Genomic DNA, 20,559 nt, shown 5'->3' on the forward strand with positions numbered 1-20,559 from the left:
TGAGCCGAAGGCAGACGCTTAATGACTGAGCCACCCAGGCGCCCCTAATAAACTTTTTATTTTGGAATGAGCTCAGATCAACAGAAAGGGTACAAAGGTAGTACAGAATTCTTGCCTAAGAATCATGTATCCTTCACCCTGTTTCCCCAGTGTTAGCATCTTACATGATTATGTTACGTTTGTCACGACTAAGACACCAATATTGGTGAATTACTATTAATGAAAGTATGGACTTGATTTGCTGGTTTTTCTCCTAATGTCCTTTTACCATTCCAGAATCCGGTCCAGGATACCACACATACTTAGTGTTATTTATTTTCTATTTTCAGTCTTTTTTGTTTATTGAAGTGTAATTAACATAGAGTACTATATTAGTTTCAAGTGTACAGTGTGGGAATTCAGCAATTCTATACATTACTCAGTGCTCCCTACAATACGGGTACTCTTCATCCCCTTTATCTCTGCCACCCATCCTGCATTCACCTCCTCTCTGGCAACCATTGGTTTGTTCTCTGTATTCAACAGTCTGTTTTTTGGTTTGTCTTTTTTTCAGCCTTGATTTCACTTTTTAAGTTTTTTTTTTATACTTTTTATAAAGCAAATAGTTTTTTTTTAATGTATGACAGTGATCTATTTCCTTTTAAAACATTAAGCAAAGAAAAATGGGATTATTAAAAAAAACTATAATAGTAAAAGTGGTATGCAGACATGGAAAAAAATTCTCAATTTCCTCTGGGTCGACTTCACCATGGGCTGGCATGATGGTCACCAGCCAGATGGGTGGTTTTCCAGCCAGACTGGTTTCTCTCACTTGTCTTGAGAACATATGTTTCCCTTAGGATGGCCAGCCACTGCTGTGAATATCAGACACTGAGCAGCATGGTGGCCCAAATCACGACACTGATGACTCATGGAACATAAAAGCCAGAGAGAGGTGGTTCCAGAGTTGGCCCAGTAGCTCAGTGATGTCAGCAAGGACCTATACTCCTTCCATTGTATGTCATCCTCAGCATGTTGGACCACTCTGTCCTGTGGTCCAAAGAGAGCTCTCTCAGCTGCACACATCCTTCAGCAGTTATGTTCAAAAGCAGAGGAGAAAAGAGGAAAAAGGGAACTCTCCCCATGAGCCTTTGCTCATGGGCTTCTCCCCCATGATCAGGGTGGAAACGATTTCTCAGAAGCCCCCTTGCTGGGATCACATGTCTGTCTCACATGACCATCCCTAGCTGCAAGGGAGTCTGGGAAAGCAAGGCTCTGGCAAGAATCCTTGACTGGCTCAGATCCCTGTAGGTGGGAACGAGCCGGTCCTAACATTTGTGGCACTCAGGACAAGAACATGAAGTGAGAAATAAAACAAGTCCTGACCTTCCAGCCCTGCAGATACACCTTGAGAACCACATGGAAGATCAGGTGTGAATTTAGAATCCTTCAACTTATCAGAGTTCCATGCCAGGATGTGGCTCCTGGCTTGCTGCCCATCTTCCTTCTCTCCCATCCCCAGTTCCATCCCATACCACATGAGGTCTCACACATAGGTGTGTGGACACTCCAGCCCACACATCGGAGCTCTGTCTACCCCTCCCACAAACAACACCTCCTTGGCCACTCCTCAAACCTAGGAATGTGGGCACTGGCTGCACCCTTGGGAGAATGGGTCAAGGAAGAGGCTCACTCCTGCAGGCTGGAAGTGGGCTTGGGGCTGCTTGGACAGGGAATGTTGGGGTACTAGGTATACAGAGTGTGGACTTAGGTGGGCACATCCTCTTGGTTTTGTAGAACTCCTTTCTCCCTGGGGATGGGCATGGCTGGAGGAGGGTCAGAGTGGGGCTCTCTGCAGGATGGGGCCCAGAGCAGAGACTACTCTTGCCAGTGTGGATTGGGCACCTTGCTGCCCAGAAAAAATCAGGTTTCTCTCCTTTTTTTTTTTTTATTAAGAATTTTTATTTATTTATTTGACAGAGACAGAGAGCACAAGGAGGGGGAGCAGCAGAGGGAGAGGGAGAAGCAGGCTCCCTGCTGAGCAAGGAACCAGATGTGGGGCTCGATCCCAGGACCCTGGGAACATGACCTGAGCTGAAGGCAGACGCTTAACCGACTGAGCCACCCAGGCGCCCCCAAATCAGGTTTCTTTTAAGGCAGGAGGTAGAAGGGCTGTTGAGCAGGCAGCCCTCAATGTCTGCCCCAGTGCAAGTTCAGTGATCTTAAGTCTTATTGACCTCTGCCTCTCTAGGACCTAACTCAATGCATGGCATATGGTAGGTGCTCAATAAATACTTAATGATTGAGTGCATGAATGAATGGACGGATATCACTATTAGCACTGTTTGAAACCACAGGGATGGATGCAGTTGGAGGCCAGGGTCTAGAAGGGAAAGCCCGAGGGAGCTTGTTCGGGGTCCATGGTGGAGCAACAGCCCAGGACTCCTGACACCTTGTGCGCTGTACCCCTGCCCCACACCATGCTCACCTCCAGGGCACACATCTTTCTCATGCTCACGGCCACAGCCTTCTCCCTGGGGTCTGCCAGCAAGGGTCTGCTGTTGGCATTTCAGAGCCTTATGGCTACTAGGAACTCTGAGCGTTCCCACACCAAGCCCTCCCTGTCCAGGAGTGGACCTCTGCCACCTGGCATACGGGACTCTGCACATCAGGCCCGCCTTCCTCCCCCTGACAAATCCCCGGCTCAGACAGGTCTGCTCTCGGCCCCTGACTATCTGTGTACTGACCAGCTTCCTGCTGCCTGCAGTGCTCTCGTTCAGCCCGTTTTTTCCTGGCTGTTCAAATAAAATCCTGGCTTCAAGGCCCAGCCAGTTCCCGTAGCCTTCCTGAGGTCTGCCCCAACCCCCTTCCTCAGGTCTGCCGTGGGAATTCACATATGCCTTGTCCTGCCCCAGACACTCTTCCACTTAACAGAGATCACAGGCCTTACATTGGGGAAGGGAGAAGGAGGTATCAGAATTCTCTAGGTAGCCAACTGACTTAAAGAGAGATGTGAAAATATATGACAGGGGTCTCGTGGACAGGCAGGAGAGGAATGGCAAACAGCTAGGACCCACCAAGACTGGTGACTGGGGAAGTCAGGACAGGAGGCTTCTCTCTCTGCCTCTAGAGGCCACATGACCTCCCTCTTGTCTGCCTCTCTGTGAGTGTCACTTGCATTCAGCTTCCTGCCTTTGATACGCACCTGGCTCTGTATCAGCTCCTTAACTTTCACTGCACGTGACCTTATAACTCAAGCATGTGCAAATGAGTCAGGGTTCCTTTAGGTTACAAGAGAAACAACCCAGTCAAAATGGTGGAAGCAAAGAAAGGGTATTTATTGACTTATGTAGCTACTGAAAACTCCAGAGGAAAATCAGGTTTCAGGCATGCCAGATCCGGGTACTCAAATAATATGATGGGGAACTTCTCTCTATTAGAGAGAAAGCTGGGCTCAGCTTTCCTCTGGGTTGGCGTTACCAGTAGAAAAATCTTTCCCTTGGGGGTGGCAGGACTGCCATCAGATAGTCCAGTCAAACATTCTACCAGCTTAGCAGCTCTGGTGGAGAAAACACTCCCTCCAGGTAGCTCCAGCAAGATTCCTGGGTAAAGCTGTTACTGGCTTAGCCTTGAACCAGACCCTGTGGCCAGGGCACGTGAGGCTTTGATTGGCAGGTTTGAGACACAAAGCCTCCCCTCAAAAGACAAATATGGTATTATTACCATGAGAACCCACCTGGACAGAGATTGGGTGGGGAGGAGGCCAGCCCCTCAAAGAGGACTCCCATCAAGGTGGAAGGTCACTTCTCATTAGCTGGGGTCAGGGTGGGGGATTGGTGCACACACTAGGTTCTCTACAGGGCCATCCACTACTGTCCGTCTGCTCAGTGCCCCTCATTCTTCTGCAAACAGCAGAATGTTCCAGGTCCTTCTCCTCCCCATCACAAGATTCTACTGGGGCTGCCAGTCACAGCCCTGCTGGTCACAGAGGAGGGCATGTGACCCAAGAGGACCAATCAGAGTCTTTCCTTGGGATTTGTCATCATTTACCCAAGGAAGAAACTTTGTCTCTTTCTGGAGGTGAAGCGAGGAAGACATCAGCAGGAGATGGTCAAGTTTCCAAGCTATTGGAAAAAGCTGGTCAGAAAGAAAAAAATCCAAATGCAAAGAGAAAAGGAGGCAGAAATGGGGAGAAACGGTCTGAATGGAGAAGGCCCGGCCCCAGCGTCATCCCTACCAAGGTCCACCAGGAGACTGCCTTTGCCACCACTTGGTTAAATGAGCCAGTACATTCATCTTTTTGCCTAACTAAAGCAGTTAGCGTTTGGGTAATTGGCATATCCTCTGTGCCAAAATACTGTGCTAAGGGGTCTCTACAGGTACTCTTGTTTGATGCTCACGAATCTGTGATTGTGATTATTTCCCCTTTTTATAGATGTGAGAACCAAGGTTCAGAGAGCTTGAGATTAGGAACTCGTTCATGCAGCCAGCAAGTAGTAGAGTTGGGACTCAAACCAGACTGTCTGCAGAGTAACCCACAAAGCTCTGTAACCCTGGGGCAGACAGCTCAGCACGGGATTAGCCCTGGGCACCAGTTTCACACTGAGTCTTTGTCCTCCAGCTGCTTAGACTCCATAGCATTGTTATGTGGGGCTTCAGTTGTTTTTAAACTATGAAATATGTACAGAAAAGCACGTGCAAGATGTAGACACTGACACTCCGGGTTTTAAGTCTTTAATCTGTGAAACAGGGATAATAATTCAGTAATTCTCATGTGGTTGTCGCAAAGGTTAAGGGTATTTAGGAAATGTGGGTGATGAATCTAACTCCATCTCTAACATGTTGGGCACTTTTTTTGTGGGGGGAGGAGGAGGAGGGAGTCACTGGGCTTCTCTGAGCCTCATTTTCCCATCCATAAATGGGAGAGTTAAGACGTAGTCTTAGGAGCCAATCAGATGTGACTTGAGCCGACGTTGCCACTTACGTGCTACAAGACTCTAGGTGAGTTATAGGCTGAACTCGAAGTAGCCCAGCTGAGGGGCACCATGCAAGCACGGGCACAGGATAAGGGCTGTAGAGTTTCCTAGGGCTGTGCTAACAGGTGCCTGCCGACTGAGCGACTTAAACGACAGAAATTGTCCCTCACATCTCTGGAGGCTGGGAGTCCAAGAACCTGGTGTTGGTGGGGTTGGTTCCTGCTGAGAGATCTGGGGGAGAATCCCTTCCAAGGCTTTCTCCCAGCTTTGGGTAGTTTGATGGCCATCTTTGGCATCCTTTGGCTTATAGAAACATCACCTCAGCCTGCCTTCATCCCCATATGGCATTCTCCCCGTGTCTTCACCTTGTCTTCCCTCCATGCATGTCTGTCTCCATGTCCACACATTCCCTTTCTAGAAGAACACCAGTCATATTGGATTGGGGTCCATCCCAATGACCTCATTTTACGTTGATTATCTCTATAAAAACCCTATTTCCAAAGAAGGTCATATTCTGAGGTAGTGGGGCTTAGGGCTCCAACATATTTTCTTTTCAAGAGGGAGACACAATTCAACCTCTACCAGGTGCTCAGCATATAGTAGGTTTCTTTCCTCATCAAACTTCTTTATGGAATGAGATTAAATACCTGGCATAGAGTGGGTCCTCAATAAATGTTTGTTGAATAAAGGCATGGATAGATCCTAGGTTCCAGAGTGTTCTGAATTCTTCAGAGAGTTGTCTACTGACCCAGGAAATATACCCCCCCCTTTTAAAAAGGTGATTTCAATATATTCAGACAAAAATATAAAGTTCCTAAGAACAGCCCCAGGCAGATCCAAAATTTCTGATTTCTCTCTGAATGTGTTCTATGCTGTTCCTACAGCCTGAGAAATGTCAGGCAGGTCCTTCATTGCTGGAAATGCTTTCCTCTGCCACTAAGAATTCATTGCTTTAGCAAAGGCTGAAAAATTTCCTCCAGGCATTTGAAAAGAGGTTCCAACAGTGAACAGGGGCTGTCAGGTGAGATGAGAAAGTGCCTGTGGGTAATGGGACAGGTGGGTTCCCACAACCCTGTGTCCCAAGCACCCACTAAGTCAGGAAGCTGTAACCAAATGGAGGAACCCCATCTCTTCTTAATTCTTTATCCTTCAGGCCAGGGCACCCACATACCTGAACACTCATGATATGCCGGGAATGTTCCATCAGATACAGCTAAGTGACTCCAAGTCCAGACTCTGGAGGTGGACTTCTGGCTCTTGGCTCCAGCACGGTCTCACGTGTGACCTTGAGCCAGTTACTTAACCTCTCTGTGCCTCAGCAGCCCTGTTGGTAATTTGGGGGGTAATAATAGTACTTACCTTATAGCATATGCGATAACATATGTAATATGCTTTGCACAGTGCACTCAGGTCACGTTAGTGATTATTTTATTGTTGTTGACAATGCTGCTGATGATGAAGGTGATAACAGAAGAGATGAATTCTAGTGCCCAGGCTTTAGTAGACTTCCTTATCAATAGACTGAATAAAATAAGACGAGCCTGTCCTCATCATTCCTGTTAGTGCTTTCTAGAACTCAACCCATCTCTTTCTCCTTGTCTTCTCCCTCCCTTCTTTAACTCCTTGTGACCCCAAGGGCTCAGCCATGGGCTATTTCATTTCTCCCCCACAACCCTATGGGATACATACTATAATCACGATTTCATGCGTAAGGAAACTGAGCCTCAGACAGGTGAGGTGGCTTGTGAATGGTGATGCTAGAATCAAGCCAGCTATGCCAGACTCCAAGGCCACAGAATAGGGAGATGGTCCAATAAGGATGAAATTTGACTTCTCATCCTTAGGACCTAAGCGCCAAGTTCTCTACCAGATTGGCCTGGACAACACTCCCACTCTGGGCTGACTTCACCCCGCTATCAAGGCCAGGCCCCTGCCCGCTATCACACTGAACAGGCCCCAAGAAGCCCATTTACCCACGAGGGTTGCTGATTGATGATAAAGGCAGACTTTTAGGGCCTGGGATTCTCATCCAGTAGCACTGTGAATCCTGTGGGGGCCCTGGCAAATGTGTGGCCTCCTCCTCCACTTTATAGGTGAGCAAAGTGTGGCTCAGAGAAGTTCCGTAACTTCTACTGGTCACACACTGGGTAGGAGCTTAGCTTTGGGCTTAGCCTGCCTCTCTGGTTTCTTCCACATGCACCCTTTCCCAGCGCTGCCTGTGTGCTCTGTTCTCCTCTACCCTCCAGGACAGCCCGCACCAATATCGGCCTCTAATGCCCTCCATGTGCAGATGGCCAGGGGCCAGAAGGTGCTTGGGACCGGCTAGCTTCCAAGGGGGTGGAGATAACAGCGTCAGGACATCTTCATCCCGGGGTGGACAGAGGGCCCACTGTTTGGGGACCACATGCCAACGCAGCTTCCTGCAGGGGAGGTTGGGGCTGGGTAGTGAAAGTCTATAGGAAAGCCATTCCATTTTTATCATTCTCTTTTCTTTCTTTCTTTCTTTTTTTTTAAAGATTTTATTTATTTATTTTAGCGATAGAGATAGAGAGAGTATGCATGGGAGGAGGGGCAAAGGGAGAGGGAAAGAGAGAATCTCAAGCAGACTCCATGCTTAGTGCAGAGCCCAGCACAGGGCTCGATCTCATGACCCTGAGACCATGACCTGAGCTGAAATCAAGAGTTGGACACTTAACTGACTGAGCCACACAGGCACCCCTTTTCTTCTTCTTTAGCATAGACCATAGGTTCTGGAATTCTGTGGCCTCTCTGGGCACCTGACCATTGGAATTCAGAGCCTCCTGAGGTTAGTTCCCTGTTCTCCCTTGCAAGCCCACAGACAGCAACCAGCTTCCTAGTCATTCTGGAATGGCATGCAAAGGAGACAGCTTGATGGAACAGAAAGAGCTCTGGATTAATTCCTTGGGGAGCTCTGGAAGTGATTGGCTGTGTGACCTTAGGCAGATGAATTTACCTCTCTGATCCTCAGTCTCTTCATTGGCAAGATAATTTCTTTTCTTTTCTTTCAAATTAAATTTTATTTTATTATGTTAGTCCCCATACAGTAGATCATTAGTTTTTGATGTAGTGTTCTATGATTCATTGTTTTTGAATAACACCCAGTGCTCCATGCAATACATGCCCTCCTTAATACCCATCACCAGGCTAACCCACCCCCCTCCCCCCCTCCCCTCTAAAACCCTCAGTTTGTTTCTTGGAGTCTATAGTCTCTCATGGTTCGACTCCCCCTCCGATTTCCCCCCCTTCATTTTTCCCTTTCTTCTCCTAATGTCCTCCATGCTATTCCTTATGTTCCACAAATAAGTGAAACCATATGATAATTGACTTTCTCTGCTTGACTTACTTCACTTAGCATAATCTCCTCCAGTCCCATCCATGTTGATGTAAAAGTTGGGTATTCATCCTTTCTGATGGCTGAGTAATATTCCATCGTATAAATGGACCACATCTTCTTTATCCATTCGTCTGTTGAAGGGCATCTCGGCTCTTCCCACAGTTTGGCTATTGTGGACATTGCTGCTATGAACATTGGGGTGCATATGGCCCTTCTTTTCACTACATCTGTGTCTTTGGGGTAAATACCCAGTAGTGCAATTGCTGGGTCATAGGGTAGCTCTATTTTTAATTTTTTTGAGGAACCTCCACACTGTTTTCCAAAGTGGATGTACCAACTTGCCTTCTCACCAACAGTGTAAGAGGGTTCCCCTTTCTCCACAACCTCTCCAACATTTGTTGTTTGGCAAGATAATTTCTACTTCATTCGGTTGTTATGAAGACTCAGCCAGATAATTTATGTGAAGCAGTTAGGGTGGTGCTTGTCACAACGTAAGAACTCAGTAAATACATGCCTGCCATTAGGATGGTAGAAATGGGGTTGTCATAGGCAACTGAAATCTTGGTGGAGGTTTTCTTCTTGGTGGAGAGCCCGAGAACTAGATGGGATGTGAGTGGAGGTGAGTGGGGAGAGAATGTTCTTTCCCTATCCTATTGGCAACCATCCCAAACGGTACATGCCCGAGGCCAGCTCGGGAAATGCTGAACGATTTCCATCATTTGCTCATCTTGGGAAGACAGGGTGTTCTTCAGGCCCACCTGGCCTTGGCTTAAGAGCGTGGGAACATGCATACGTGCACACACTCACACACACTCTCAGCATAAGGAGTAAACATGGTCGATAGCATGGGTATCCCAGAGTTGCCCTGGAAGTACCTTTACAAGAAACAAGGGAAGGCACCCAGATTCCAAGAACAGCTATTTGCATACATCCTTATGTTTTGAGTTTTCTCTGTGTGAGCCCAGAGGGGATATGGCTCATGTGCCCTGCTCAGGGGCCCAGCAGTGCCTCAGTTCCTGGACTTCAGGGGTCTTAGGAATAATCCGGTCTAATTAGCTCATTCCAGGGAAAATGAAACACAGAGAGGCAAAGGATTTTGCTGGACAACACGTACCCACGGGGCCAGGATCATCCCTTTGGGCTCTAGTGGTCGACTTCTCTCGTCCCTCTCTGACAGAGGTACAATCGCCATGAACGAGCACCCATCCTGCACCTCTCATCCTCCCAGGAGGCAAGGTGGGGCAGGGAAAGAACAACGCATCTGCCCAGTGAGCCCCTCTGAGGTTTCAAGTCTGCTTCCCAATTATGAGCCTTTGGAGGGAAACAAGGCGTCATCTCCCATCCTCCAATCCCCCTGCACCCCCCACTCCCTCTAAATCCTCCAAGTCCCCGCTCTGGCTGAGACCCGATCCTGGCAACCATGGAAAGTCGTTCCCTCCAGCAGAAGTCACCTCTATGTTCCAGAGCAGCCTTTCAGACAGCTGTGACTGTCAGAGCGAGGTGGGAGAGGTAGGGTTATTGTCAAGAACTGTTGCATTTATGGGGCCTCTTATCTTTATGACAAAAGCTCAGATGGGAATTGAAATGCAATCATACAGGAAAAGCAACACCCGTAGAGAGCTGGTACTCTAGCGTGAGACCGTACATCTGATGGGCAGTGGGACCTGCTGTTGGGCGGGGGGTGAGAGGAGTCCTTGTAGCCCTGAGATTCTCTGTGAAGCCAGAGCCCAATGACATGGGGCTGGGCAATCCAGTGGGGGTGCTGAGAGCAATTCCCAGACTCCCCTTCATCCGCCCCTCCCCAACTCTGCCGACTCAATGTGGGACCCCCGGCGGCCTCAGAACCACTCCTTCCCACAAATTCCCCCCCTCCATCCCTGGGGGTGACTCAGGGGGACACCCAAACCACCAGAACCATTGCCGAGGTGGATGGGCACGAGGCGGGCAGCACAGGAGGGTTCCCGCGGGCTCCAACTTCCCAGGAGGAAAACAAACTGAACAAGCTGCCCCGAACACAAAAGACAAAACCAAAACAAAGCGAGAACATAAAACCAGCTACATAAATTGCAAAAAAGGAGTCTTGGTTCTATTTGTTCTGCAATAAGTTCACCAACGTATATAAAGGAAAGCCAGGAACATCAGAGTAAGAGGAACAGGAGGCCCCTTGTGGGGTTCAAGTAATCTGTGACCCCTCCCCCCGACTCCGCACGGTTTAGACGAGCTATGCCCTGGGCAGACATAAGTCTATCATCCAGGCATGAGCTATGCCCTAGGCAGACATAAGCCTATCATCCAGGCACGTAGCTCTTGACCCAACGCAGCCCCCTGGCTTTGGCTTGTGAGTCCAGCTGGTACTTAATCCCCCAAGGGAAGCAGCCTTAGTTCAGAGCCTCTTCACCTGTTCACTGTGAGCCTAATGGGGCCCAAGAGGCAGCAGGTGCCATCTCTTTGGAGTGCACTCAGGCAATGGAAGAGATCTCACTGTGTTTCCGTCCTCTGCAGAAAAGAGTCCCCGGGGAGGGCCAGCAGCTGCCCTGGCTGCCGGAGTGACAACAGAATAGGGAGGACATTAGCAGGGCCAAGGTGATAACGAAGGCAAGCACCCACCGGATGACGCCAGGGTAGATGAAGGGCAGGATGAGGATGATGAGCAAGACCAGTAGGAGCAATTGTGCCGCCAGGCGTCGGGCTGCCACGCGGTTGGCGTTGGCCACATCTTGCCCATCCTCTCCCACCAAGCCGGGGGGCCACGCTGCCGAGGTGGCAGAATCTGCCAGCCTCTGAGGACAGAGCCGCACCTCCGGGCACAGCTGGCCCAGCTGCCCCCCTACGGTCTCCTGGTCACGCAGGCTGCAGATGAGGCCCCCGGGGACAGAGGTGGCTTGGCGGCACAGTGGGCAGGTAACGGACCAGGTGTTGTCCCGTACACACAGCAGGAGCCTGAGGCAGACGGCACAGAAGGAGTGCTGGCAGCCCAGCAGCTTGGCCGGCCGGGTACAGGTGTAGGGCTCCCGGCACACCAGGCACTCCAAGTCGCCATCCGTGGAGCCACAGTGACCCCCAGCAGGGTCCGCGGCCTTAGGGGTGGTGGGGGTGGCTCTTGCGGAGATGGGCTGGGGCTGCTCTGGGGCTGGCGTCTGCAGGACCTCGGCGCAGGCCATTCCGGGCACGGAGTCAGCGGGGACGGGGCAGCTCAGGGCCTGGGCGTGGACAAGGGGTGTCTGCCAGCGCCGCTGGGACCTGGATGTGGTCTGGCTTCAGGCTGGGCGTCTCAGCCTCCCCCACCTCCTCGTCAGGCCCCTGGTGACAGCAGCCGTCTAGCACCCCTTCTCCTGGGGCTGCTCAGCCTGCTTCTTGGCTTACGTCTTCTCTCGAGTTATTATTATTTCCTTTCTTGATACCTGGGGTTAATCAGTAACTCGTGAGCCTGGAGACCTTGACTTGCCTGATAGGAAGGCCGAAGGGGGCAGGGCCCGCACCGTGAGTCAGGACTTTCCTGTTGGGGACCAGGTGCCTCGGGAGCACCAGCAAGATGGTGGCTGATGAGCTTTGAGATGCATTAGGATCCCCACCCCACCTCCACCCCTAGAGCCTTTAAAAATGCAGATCTCTAGGCCCCAGGCTGTGATCTGCCGGCAGGTCTGGATGGGATCTAAGAACCTCCAGGCACAGTTATCAACAAACATCTCATCATGAAGTTGACATGGGTGGCCTGGGGAACCCACTTTGAGAAACACCACCCTAGCCAGGTTTCACACAAAACCTTCCAGATGTCAAGATGGGTGGACAACAGTTTTGTGCTCTGAGCACATTTGCCTACAGGTGGCCTCGTGAAAAAGAGAGAGGTGAAGGGAAAGAAAACTCTGAGTGGGTGGTGGGTGGTAGGGTGGGGGAAGAAAGCCCAGGCTGACACAGAAAAACCCAAACCCAAACTGCTCACGGGTCTTTAGTGCACCTGCTACTGTAGCCAGTTCCTTTTTTGTCCCAGCAGCTGTATGAACAGCGACGGACCCACGAGCATCATGCTCGGGGCCTGCTTTGCCTCCACATAACTAACGATCAGTTCCATTGGTTGTGCACTAGGCACGTACATCCTCAGTGGTCGTAAGAGCCGCTGCCCTTTATTTGGGGTTACTGTGAGCCAAGCCCCGTGCCAGGGGCCCTCCTCTGCCGTCTCCCGGGGTCCCGGCCCAGCCTGTAAGGGAGGCACTGGGAGGCCCGGGAGCAAAGACAGGGTGTGGTCAGGGCAAGCTGGCTGGCAGCCTCCCAAGTGGACTCCCATGGGGCCAGGGCCCTGTGGAACCTACCAGGACCCAAGGTCAGGTTCCCAGGAACTCAATCTCACCAGCTCATGCGGCCTCCAGGCAGCCAACTCCACGTACCAGGACTCATGTGGGACTGATGGATGTAAGCAACATGCAGTTAAGAAAACATGATCCCCCTACTTTGCCCTGAACATCAGAGGGTGGGGTGGCACAATCCACTCCCTCAAAAAAATGCCTCATGTAGGCTCATCGACTCCAGGAGGACGTGCCTTTACCTCTCATGCCACGTACGGAGGTCCACACAGAGTCCAGCTCTTTCAATTCAGCTCTTCTCTCCACCCCAAGGGGCAGGCATGGAACTCTTGTTTCACCCTGCCCCACCCCCAGGCCTCTGTCTCCGAAACCCAATCCTCCAAATTCCACCTCTGCCAAGGTATTTCTTCTTGGCCCTCAGCTTGACAATCGGGTGTGTCTTTCCACTAATGCTTTCCTGCAGGTCAAGCTGAAGGGCGCCTCGGATCTGACGCTGGGTGTCAGTTTTTTCCCCATGCCCAGCATCCATTTTCCCTTCTCCACGGGCCTGTTTTTCTTTGAGGCAACCACTGCTGACCACTGTCATTCTGTATGGTTCCCATTCTTTTTTTTTTTTTTTTTAAAGATTTTATTTATTCATTAGAGAGAGAGAGAGAGAGAGCACAAGCAGGGGGAGAGGCAGAGGGAGAGGGAGAAGCAGGCTCCCTGCTGAGCTGGGAGCCAGACGTGATGCTTGATCCCAGGAACTGGAGATCATGACCTGAGCTGAAGGCAGATGCTTAACCATCTGAGCCACCCAGGTGCCCCATGTATGGTTCCCATTCTGTGGAAGGGGGAAGGGGATGTGATTCAGGGCAGACTGATCAGCTTATTCTACCCTATTGGTTGCAGCAGTTGATTTCAGACACAGTTAAGGCAATGTGATTCAAAATTAAGCCAATGTGATTCAACTCTGGAACTTCTGTTGAGAAGCTTCTTTTACTGCTAGGTCTCCAAACTGGAGGATGGAACCCGGGGCTGCTAGGACCACAGGGTGCAGAGAACCTGCCTGAGCGTAAGGCCAGCGCAAAAGAAAGACAAGAAGAGAGTCAGAAACAGCCCTGATGACACTGTTTGAACGCCTGGATCCAGCCATACCTGCAGCCTGAGAGCTCTATCTTTGGATTTTTTAGTTATATTAACCTATAAAATCCACCCCTATTTTTATTCTTCAGCCAGCTCAAGTTGGATTTCTGTCCCTTGCATGAGAAAGACTTCTGAGTAACACAGCAAGAGATGAAAAAAAGAAGCCTTTACTTGCTGTTGGACACAGGGTCAAGCATTGACAAGACAATCAGCCTGTACGTGGCCAAGAGTGAGCGAATGCCTGTGTGTTCCTAAGCTCAAAGGGACTCTCTGTCTTTCCACTGCTTTGACTCGCGTCATATACTACTCCTTTGTGTTTGCTAGACCCTAGGAAGGGTTGGGGATGGAGGAGGAAACATTTGTTGAGCTGCACTCATTTATAATGGGAAATAGAAAATCACGTGGACAACCCAGTGATGTCAGCGTGGTTAGTGCCCCCCACCCCACCTCTGCTAGTCAGCACTTTGGAAAGCTAAATAATCAAGAAGGTCGCTGGGTGAGCTTGATATCAGACCAAGGGAAGCTATTTAGGGGTAGTATCTAAGGAAGAACCTTTTGATATCCTTGGGCAACCACCATTAAGAAAATATATTGGGGGCGCCTGGGTGGCTCAGTCGGTTAAGCATCTGCCTTCGGCTCGGGTCGTGTTACCAGAGTCCTGGGATCGAGCCCCACGTGGGCTCAGTGGAGAGCCTGCTTCTCCCTCTGCCCCTCACCCTGCTCATGCTCTCTCTCGCTCGCTCTCTCTCTCAAATAAATAAATAATGTTAAAAAAAATATATTGGTTATAACAGCCCAAATACTACAGGGAAATAGAAAGTAGAACATGAAAACTCCTTTGATTACTGCCCCTGAGAATGATGGCTTTTAACAGCACATTCCGTCGTGTTTCTTGCATCCTACTGTTGTAGCTTGGGAAACACTTTTTCTTTCTTTTTCTTTTTAGTAGATCAATGCAGGGTTTGAACTCATGACCCTGAGATCAAGATCTGAACTGAGATCAAGAGTCGGACGCTTAACCCACTGAGCCACCCAGGTGCCCCAACACTTTGTTTCTTAAAGGTGCTTTGGCTTAACTATCATCTGCACTGGCTTTAAGTTGGACATCCAGTGCCTGTCACTTTAATAGCTACGTGACCTTAGGCAAGTCATTTCAACTTCATTGGGGCTCTGATTTTAATTTGATCAACTGGAGACGTTAACATTGCAGGAAATCATGGGAGACTGTACTTAAGCCCCCCACCTCCATCAAACCCTGCTCAGGGAAGACTCAGTAATGTATGCACCTTGCTTTGTAACCGACCTCGATGTCAATGATCTCTCCTAGGGACATGGAGATAAGACACTTTGGTGATCTGTTTAGCCAGTGCTTCTCAAGGAGGAGTGAATGTGTGCAGGGATCTGGAGGGTAGCCTGAAACAGCGCTGTCTCAGGGGAAGTACAAAATGTCTCCAGAGACATTTTGAATTCATCTAGGATTTTCATTCTGCTCCGTATTATGTTTGTGCTTGCTGTAATATGAGAATTTGAAAGCTTCAAGTCCTTCCAAATCTTCAAACAATATATATATATATATATTTTAACTGCTGTACAAATATGAACTCATTTGTTCTTTGTGAAACTTTTTCTTTTTCCCCTTTGAAGTGCAATTTCTTCCGTCTGGTGGCTTCATACAACCCCAGAGCTCTAAGGAGTCTGAGAAGTACAGCCTCAAGGGAGGTTAGACTTTCACAATCCACTGCGGGTGGGGAAACCAGAGCTAGTTCTCCCGATGGACCACCTAGGCCCCACACCCTGCAAAGACGTGGCTGATCTGAGCTTTAGGCCCTGTCTCAAGTTCACTGGGAAAGGAGTGAGAAAACAGTGACGTCATGAGGTCAAACTGTCTGACCTATGTCTGGCCTCTGATCTTGGCCAATACACTCTCACTCCCCATTCCAGCGGCCATAGAGGGCTGTGCCCCAGCCAGATGCCCCGTCATCCTCGTTCCTCTCTGCCCTGAGCTGGCTGGTGTCTCAGCTCACACCCTCATTCCAGAATTCCTGCCTCTGTGCTCATCAGGACCCGGCTGCCTACACCTTCACGCCCCCTCACAGCATATGTGGGTCTGAGAACAGGCTGCTAGGGGAGACAGAGGAATGGCATTTGGAACAAAGTGTTAGTATCAGGACAACGAAGATCAAGTACAGAGGAGGGGGGAGAAGAAGCAAGAGAGACAGCGTGTGCCTCGGGCACCAACTGCAGGAAGTTAGAAACCATGCTTTGCTTTCTTTTACTGTTTTTAAAAAATAATTATGTAAAAAAAAAAATCCGTGTTTATTTATAGAAAAGGAAATTGCTGATGAACAAAAAGAAAAAGAATATCAGTAATCAGCAGTCTCGAAGCCCACAGAGAACCAGTTTCGAGATCTCCTTTCAGACTTCTTTCTGTGCATACTTTTTTTTTTTTTTTTAAAGATTTTGTTTATTTATTTGACAGAGACACAGTGAGAGCAGGAACACAAGCAGGGGGAGTGGGAGAGGGAGAAGCAGGCTTCCCGCGGAGCAGGGAGCCCGATGCGGGGCTCGATCCCAGGACCCCGGGATCATGACCTGAGCCGAAGGCAGATGTTTAACAACTGAGCCACCCAGGCGCCCCCTTTCTGTGCATACTTATGCAAAAAAAATGTTTGCCTGTTACAATGGGACACTGTTATTTATATTTTGATAATCTGTATTTTTACCTACGAGTTTATCATACATCTCTTTCCATATTAATACATGTGCTTCAAATCATCCATGAAGGTGGTGGGGTATTCTGTCACATGAATGCACCATATTGTTGTGAATCAGCTCCCATGAGGACCATGTCTAGGCTTTTCCATTTTCCAGCATTATCAGCAGTCCTGGGATGCACATCCCCGGACATGACTTTTTCATATCTGGCCCTTTCAAAGTTTTGATATGTACATTGTCTCTCTAGCTGTCATTTCGGCTGGGGAGCATCTGGTGGTTCAGGTCCCAGGCCTGGATCTATGCTGAGTTGTTGATTACCCTGCTTTGAGCCACAAAGGTTGGAACTGTCAGCCGATGAGCAGTAGATGAAGCCATTTTTGACCAACTCAGAATCATCACTGTGCATCTCTCCCCGAGGTTTCAGAAATCAGGTAATGAACGCCTAAGGCCACGTTTTCTTTGAATTCACAGTGATGCTAGGGTCTAGACCCATTTCCTGATGCTGCCTCTAAACTTACTTTCCTGCCCCGCCCACCTCTTATCTTTTTGGCTAGTTCTAGTCCAGACTTCAGCTTGGAATTCTTCCTTGATCTCTTCTGTCTACCTCCTGAGATCTAGTCCTGAGACTCCATCCCCTTAACTGTTCCCTCAGCTCCATGGAGCTAAGCCATGGGCAAAGGAAACCCCATCTTTGTACCTGGCCCAGGCCCTGAGGGGAGCACACTTGTCTCTGCATGGTGGAGATGGAGCATCTCCTGGGTTCTGAGAGGTCCTTGTCTTCGTCTTCTGCAACCTCTTTCCTACGTCCTCCAGTTGTGTGGACTAAGACTGTGAGTCCAGGAAAAGAGGGGTGGGAGGAAGAAGTGTTCTTACTACATCACCAGAGTAATTACATTACAACAGAGCACCAGAAGCCTGGTCCCAGTCAGACGCCTTGGCCTTAGACCATCAGATGGCCAACTCTACTAAACGCCTGGTTGAGAGAGATTTTACTTGGAGTTTAGCTCACCTATTCTTCCAGATCTTAATTTCTCAAACCGTGTCCTTGCATCTCTAGCTTTCTGTGAGCGTCTTAAAAGGTACTGCTGAAAAAATGGGGTTGGGTGGTGGGGAGGGTTCCAGAGACAAACGTGGGAAAGAATGCATCCTTCATCTGAACTTGGAGATTCACATGGATGCTGGAGTGTTAAAAGCTCTTGGAAATCCCATTGTTAGAAAACCTGATTGATTTTGTTTAATCCTGATTTTATCTTGAACTTCTCTGCCTGTGGAACCCATTTCCTACAGAATATGTTTGAATGCCACATAAAACTTTGGGGTGCCGAGAAACAGTTTGGGAAATGCTGTTGGATCAAGTTAAATCATCAGAAAGTTGCATTTGCCTCTGTGTTTTCTAAAGGCTCTCACTGAATTGTATTTGGGACTATTTTGTTGGATTTTTTTTTTTTTCAGAGGGCACTCTAACAAATAGGCTTAAAACCCATTACTGCATGTACATTCAGGGATGTGGCCAGGGACATTTGTGCATGACACTACTCAGTGTCACCTGTATACACACACACACACACACACACACACACGTGAAAATTTTCCTTTTGGGCTAAGTGCTGGAAAAATCTTTGTTTCCTCTGAGGGCAGATGTGTCTGTCCATAATACTTAGATATTCCAAACTACATATTGTAACTTCCCATTTTTGCTTTGGCCACCAGGAAGCTCAATCATAGCTGTTGTGAAATATCCCATTTAGCACATGGTGCTGCAGTCCATCCCCATCCCCTTAGTGTACAGTTCCTATTCTAGTTTATGGTTTACTTAGTCCTGAGGTCTGATGCTCCATCTTTGGATTTATATTTCATTTGTATATATTTTTTGTAAATAATCCCAAAATGTTTGTGCAAAGAGGAGATGTAGAAAAAAAGAAGAAAAGACATAGAGATAGAATAATAGAAGAAAACTTGGTAAATATAGCGGGGGAGAGGGTGGGTGTGTAATGTGGCATTCCTTGATTGAAATGAAGCCCCTGGGCTCTCGCCTCCTTCAACTCATGCTGTCCTGGATCCAGGAGCCTGGAGACAACGTGTGCCTATCTAGGAACACCTCTCCACTTGTCCTCTGCTCACCACATTCCAGGGAGCACAGACGTGGGATCTGGACCACTGGGCCATGTGAAAATTAATTCTTCCAAGCATGGCCTGTGAGCCATTAAATTTAATGTTAAAATTAAGTTTCTGCAGAGTGGTCAGCCCAAGGACAGGAGGCAGCCAAACCAGCCTCTCTTTTCTCCACAATGTCCAGTCCTGGCCTTTGCAGAGTCTTCCTGGGAGGAAGACACTCGACTACAAATATTAGAGGCTCCTGGGCACCTGGGCATTGAGTTGTGGTGGGATGGCTATTTTTGAGCAGACAGACCTGTGTTTGTTTATTTTTTTAATTTCAGTTAGCCAACATATAATACATCATTAGTTTTTGATATAATGTTCAATGATTCATTAGTTGCATATAAATCGGAGCTGAGGATCTTTGAGTAGCCAAGTTAACCTCTCTGGTTTTTAGCTTCCTTGTCTACCTAACGGAGATGAAAATAGTGTCTGTGCCAGGAATCTTTTGGTCATAAGGTCAGAAAACTCAACTCAAGCTAGCATAGCCCACAAAGAAAGGGCGTTTCTTGGCTCATGTGACCGGGAAGCCGAGAGGCGGTCTGGCTTTAGGTGAGCCTTAGCCTGTGGCTCTCACAGGAGTTATCATTTGTTGGATGATTTCGTGGATTAGTCACTTACTCCCCACCACACACCAAGGAAATAGTTTATTTCTACTCTGTGGGTGAGGAAACTAGGTCACAGAGAGGTTAGGTGGCAGTACATGGCTAGCAGGTGACAGCCAGGGAGGGAGGGAGTCTGCACTGTCTCCTGCACTGACGCTCCAGCCACTCAGTTAGATTCCTCCTTTGGCAGCAACATGCTGGGTTGGGTGGGGGTGGGAGGGAAAGAACATGCACCTATAAGGTTAAAGAAGGAGCCCCTAACACCTGGGGCTCCCTACCCCATCTCGCCACCACGATCTGCTTCGAGCCCCAGGACTCATCTCATGAGCCCCTTTGTCCTGGTGTTTGTCAGTGGCCACCTGGACTCCAGACTCCCAGATCCCTCCTCATCTCGGGTTGCTAATCTCCAAAAGGCTTATCATGCCCTATTCTCTCCCCTTCTCCCACTCATCCCTGACTCCTAAAAACCTTTTACTGTGCCCTCTGGGATTGGGTTACCAACAAAAAATCTCCATATCTTGACTTCTTCCTTGGACATTCCCTTTGCCCACATGTGCTACCAGGAACCCAGCTCCCCCGTGGGATTCTGCTGCCCCTGGGGCCCTCTCAGGTGGCAGCTGGGGCTCTTCTCACCACCCTTGTACTGAGGGGTCTGCAGGTGGGCAGGTGTCCTCTTTGCTCCTTAGTGCCACATGTAGACCCTTCTCCCTCCCCTCATCTTAAAACCTCTCAGCTTTGGACTTCCTGTCATCAGATTCTACTTTCTACTGTCTTCTGCTGACTTCTGGCTTATTCCCCTCATTTCCCAGTGATCTGGGCTCCTGGCTCACTGTTGCTTTGCCCCCTGACTCCGGTCTGAATTTGTGATTGTTGCAACATATTTGTGGATGATCCTTCTAAGTACCCAGCCTCTCAGATCCTTGACCGTCCCTCTTCCTGTGATCTTGACTCCCACCCAATCCAGCCTCTCACTCCCCTGACCATGTTTTGCTTTTACTGATAAGCCACAATATCAATTTTGTGCGTCCAGCTTCCTACCTACCACTTCTTGTCTTTCTAGTTCACTTTCTTTAATACCCAAACTCTGACAAACCTTGGACATTGGAACCTCCAGTGCTCTTAGCAGAGTTTTATGGCCCTTTGTCTTTTAATGTCCTCACCCCTCTTCTCCCCCAATTCCATGGTCATTTGTAACAACCACTTGACTTCTTGATAAAAATCCAACTCTCCACATGTTCTGTGCCTGTCCCAGTGAAGCTAAACAAGGCTGGAGAAAAACACACAACCATGCCGACCATGATCTTCCAATGGGGCTTTAATGTTTCCAGGCGAGGACCCACCATGTCTTT

The 20,559-nt window shown here is 48.9% G+C and overlaps 1 protein-coding gene across 1 annotated transcript; it reads right to left on the bottom strand.

Annotated features, from left to right (window-relative positions):
* Nucleotides 1–10,769: 10,769 nt before the first annotated feature.
* Nucleotides 10,770–11,471, bottom strand: RNF186 (ring finger protein 186). Its single transcript, XM_021684384.1, has one exon. It carries the CDS (start codon nucleotides 11,469–11,471, stop codon nucleotides 10,770–10,772), a length of 702 nt encoding a protein of 233 aa, XP_021540059.1.
* Nucleotides 11,472–20,559: the final 9,088 nt, after the last annotated feature.

Source organism: Neomonachus schauinslandi, chromosome 4, assembly GCF_002201575.2.
Source record: "Neomonachus schauinslandi chromosome 4, ASM220157v2, whole genome shotgun sequence".
Lineage (NCBI taxonomy): Eukaryota > Metazoa > Chordata > Mammalia > Carnivora > Phocidae > Neomonachus > Neomonachus schauinslandi.

Excerpts from the sequence above, each read along its gene's own strand:
- RNF186 (XM_021684384.1), bottom strand. The coding sequence starts at position 11,471 with ATGGCCTGCGCCGAGGTCCTGCAGACGCCAGCCCCAGAGCAGCCCCAG.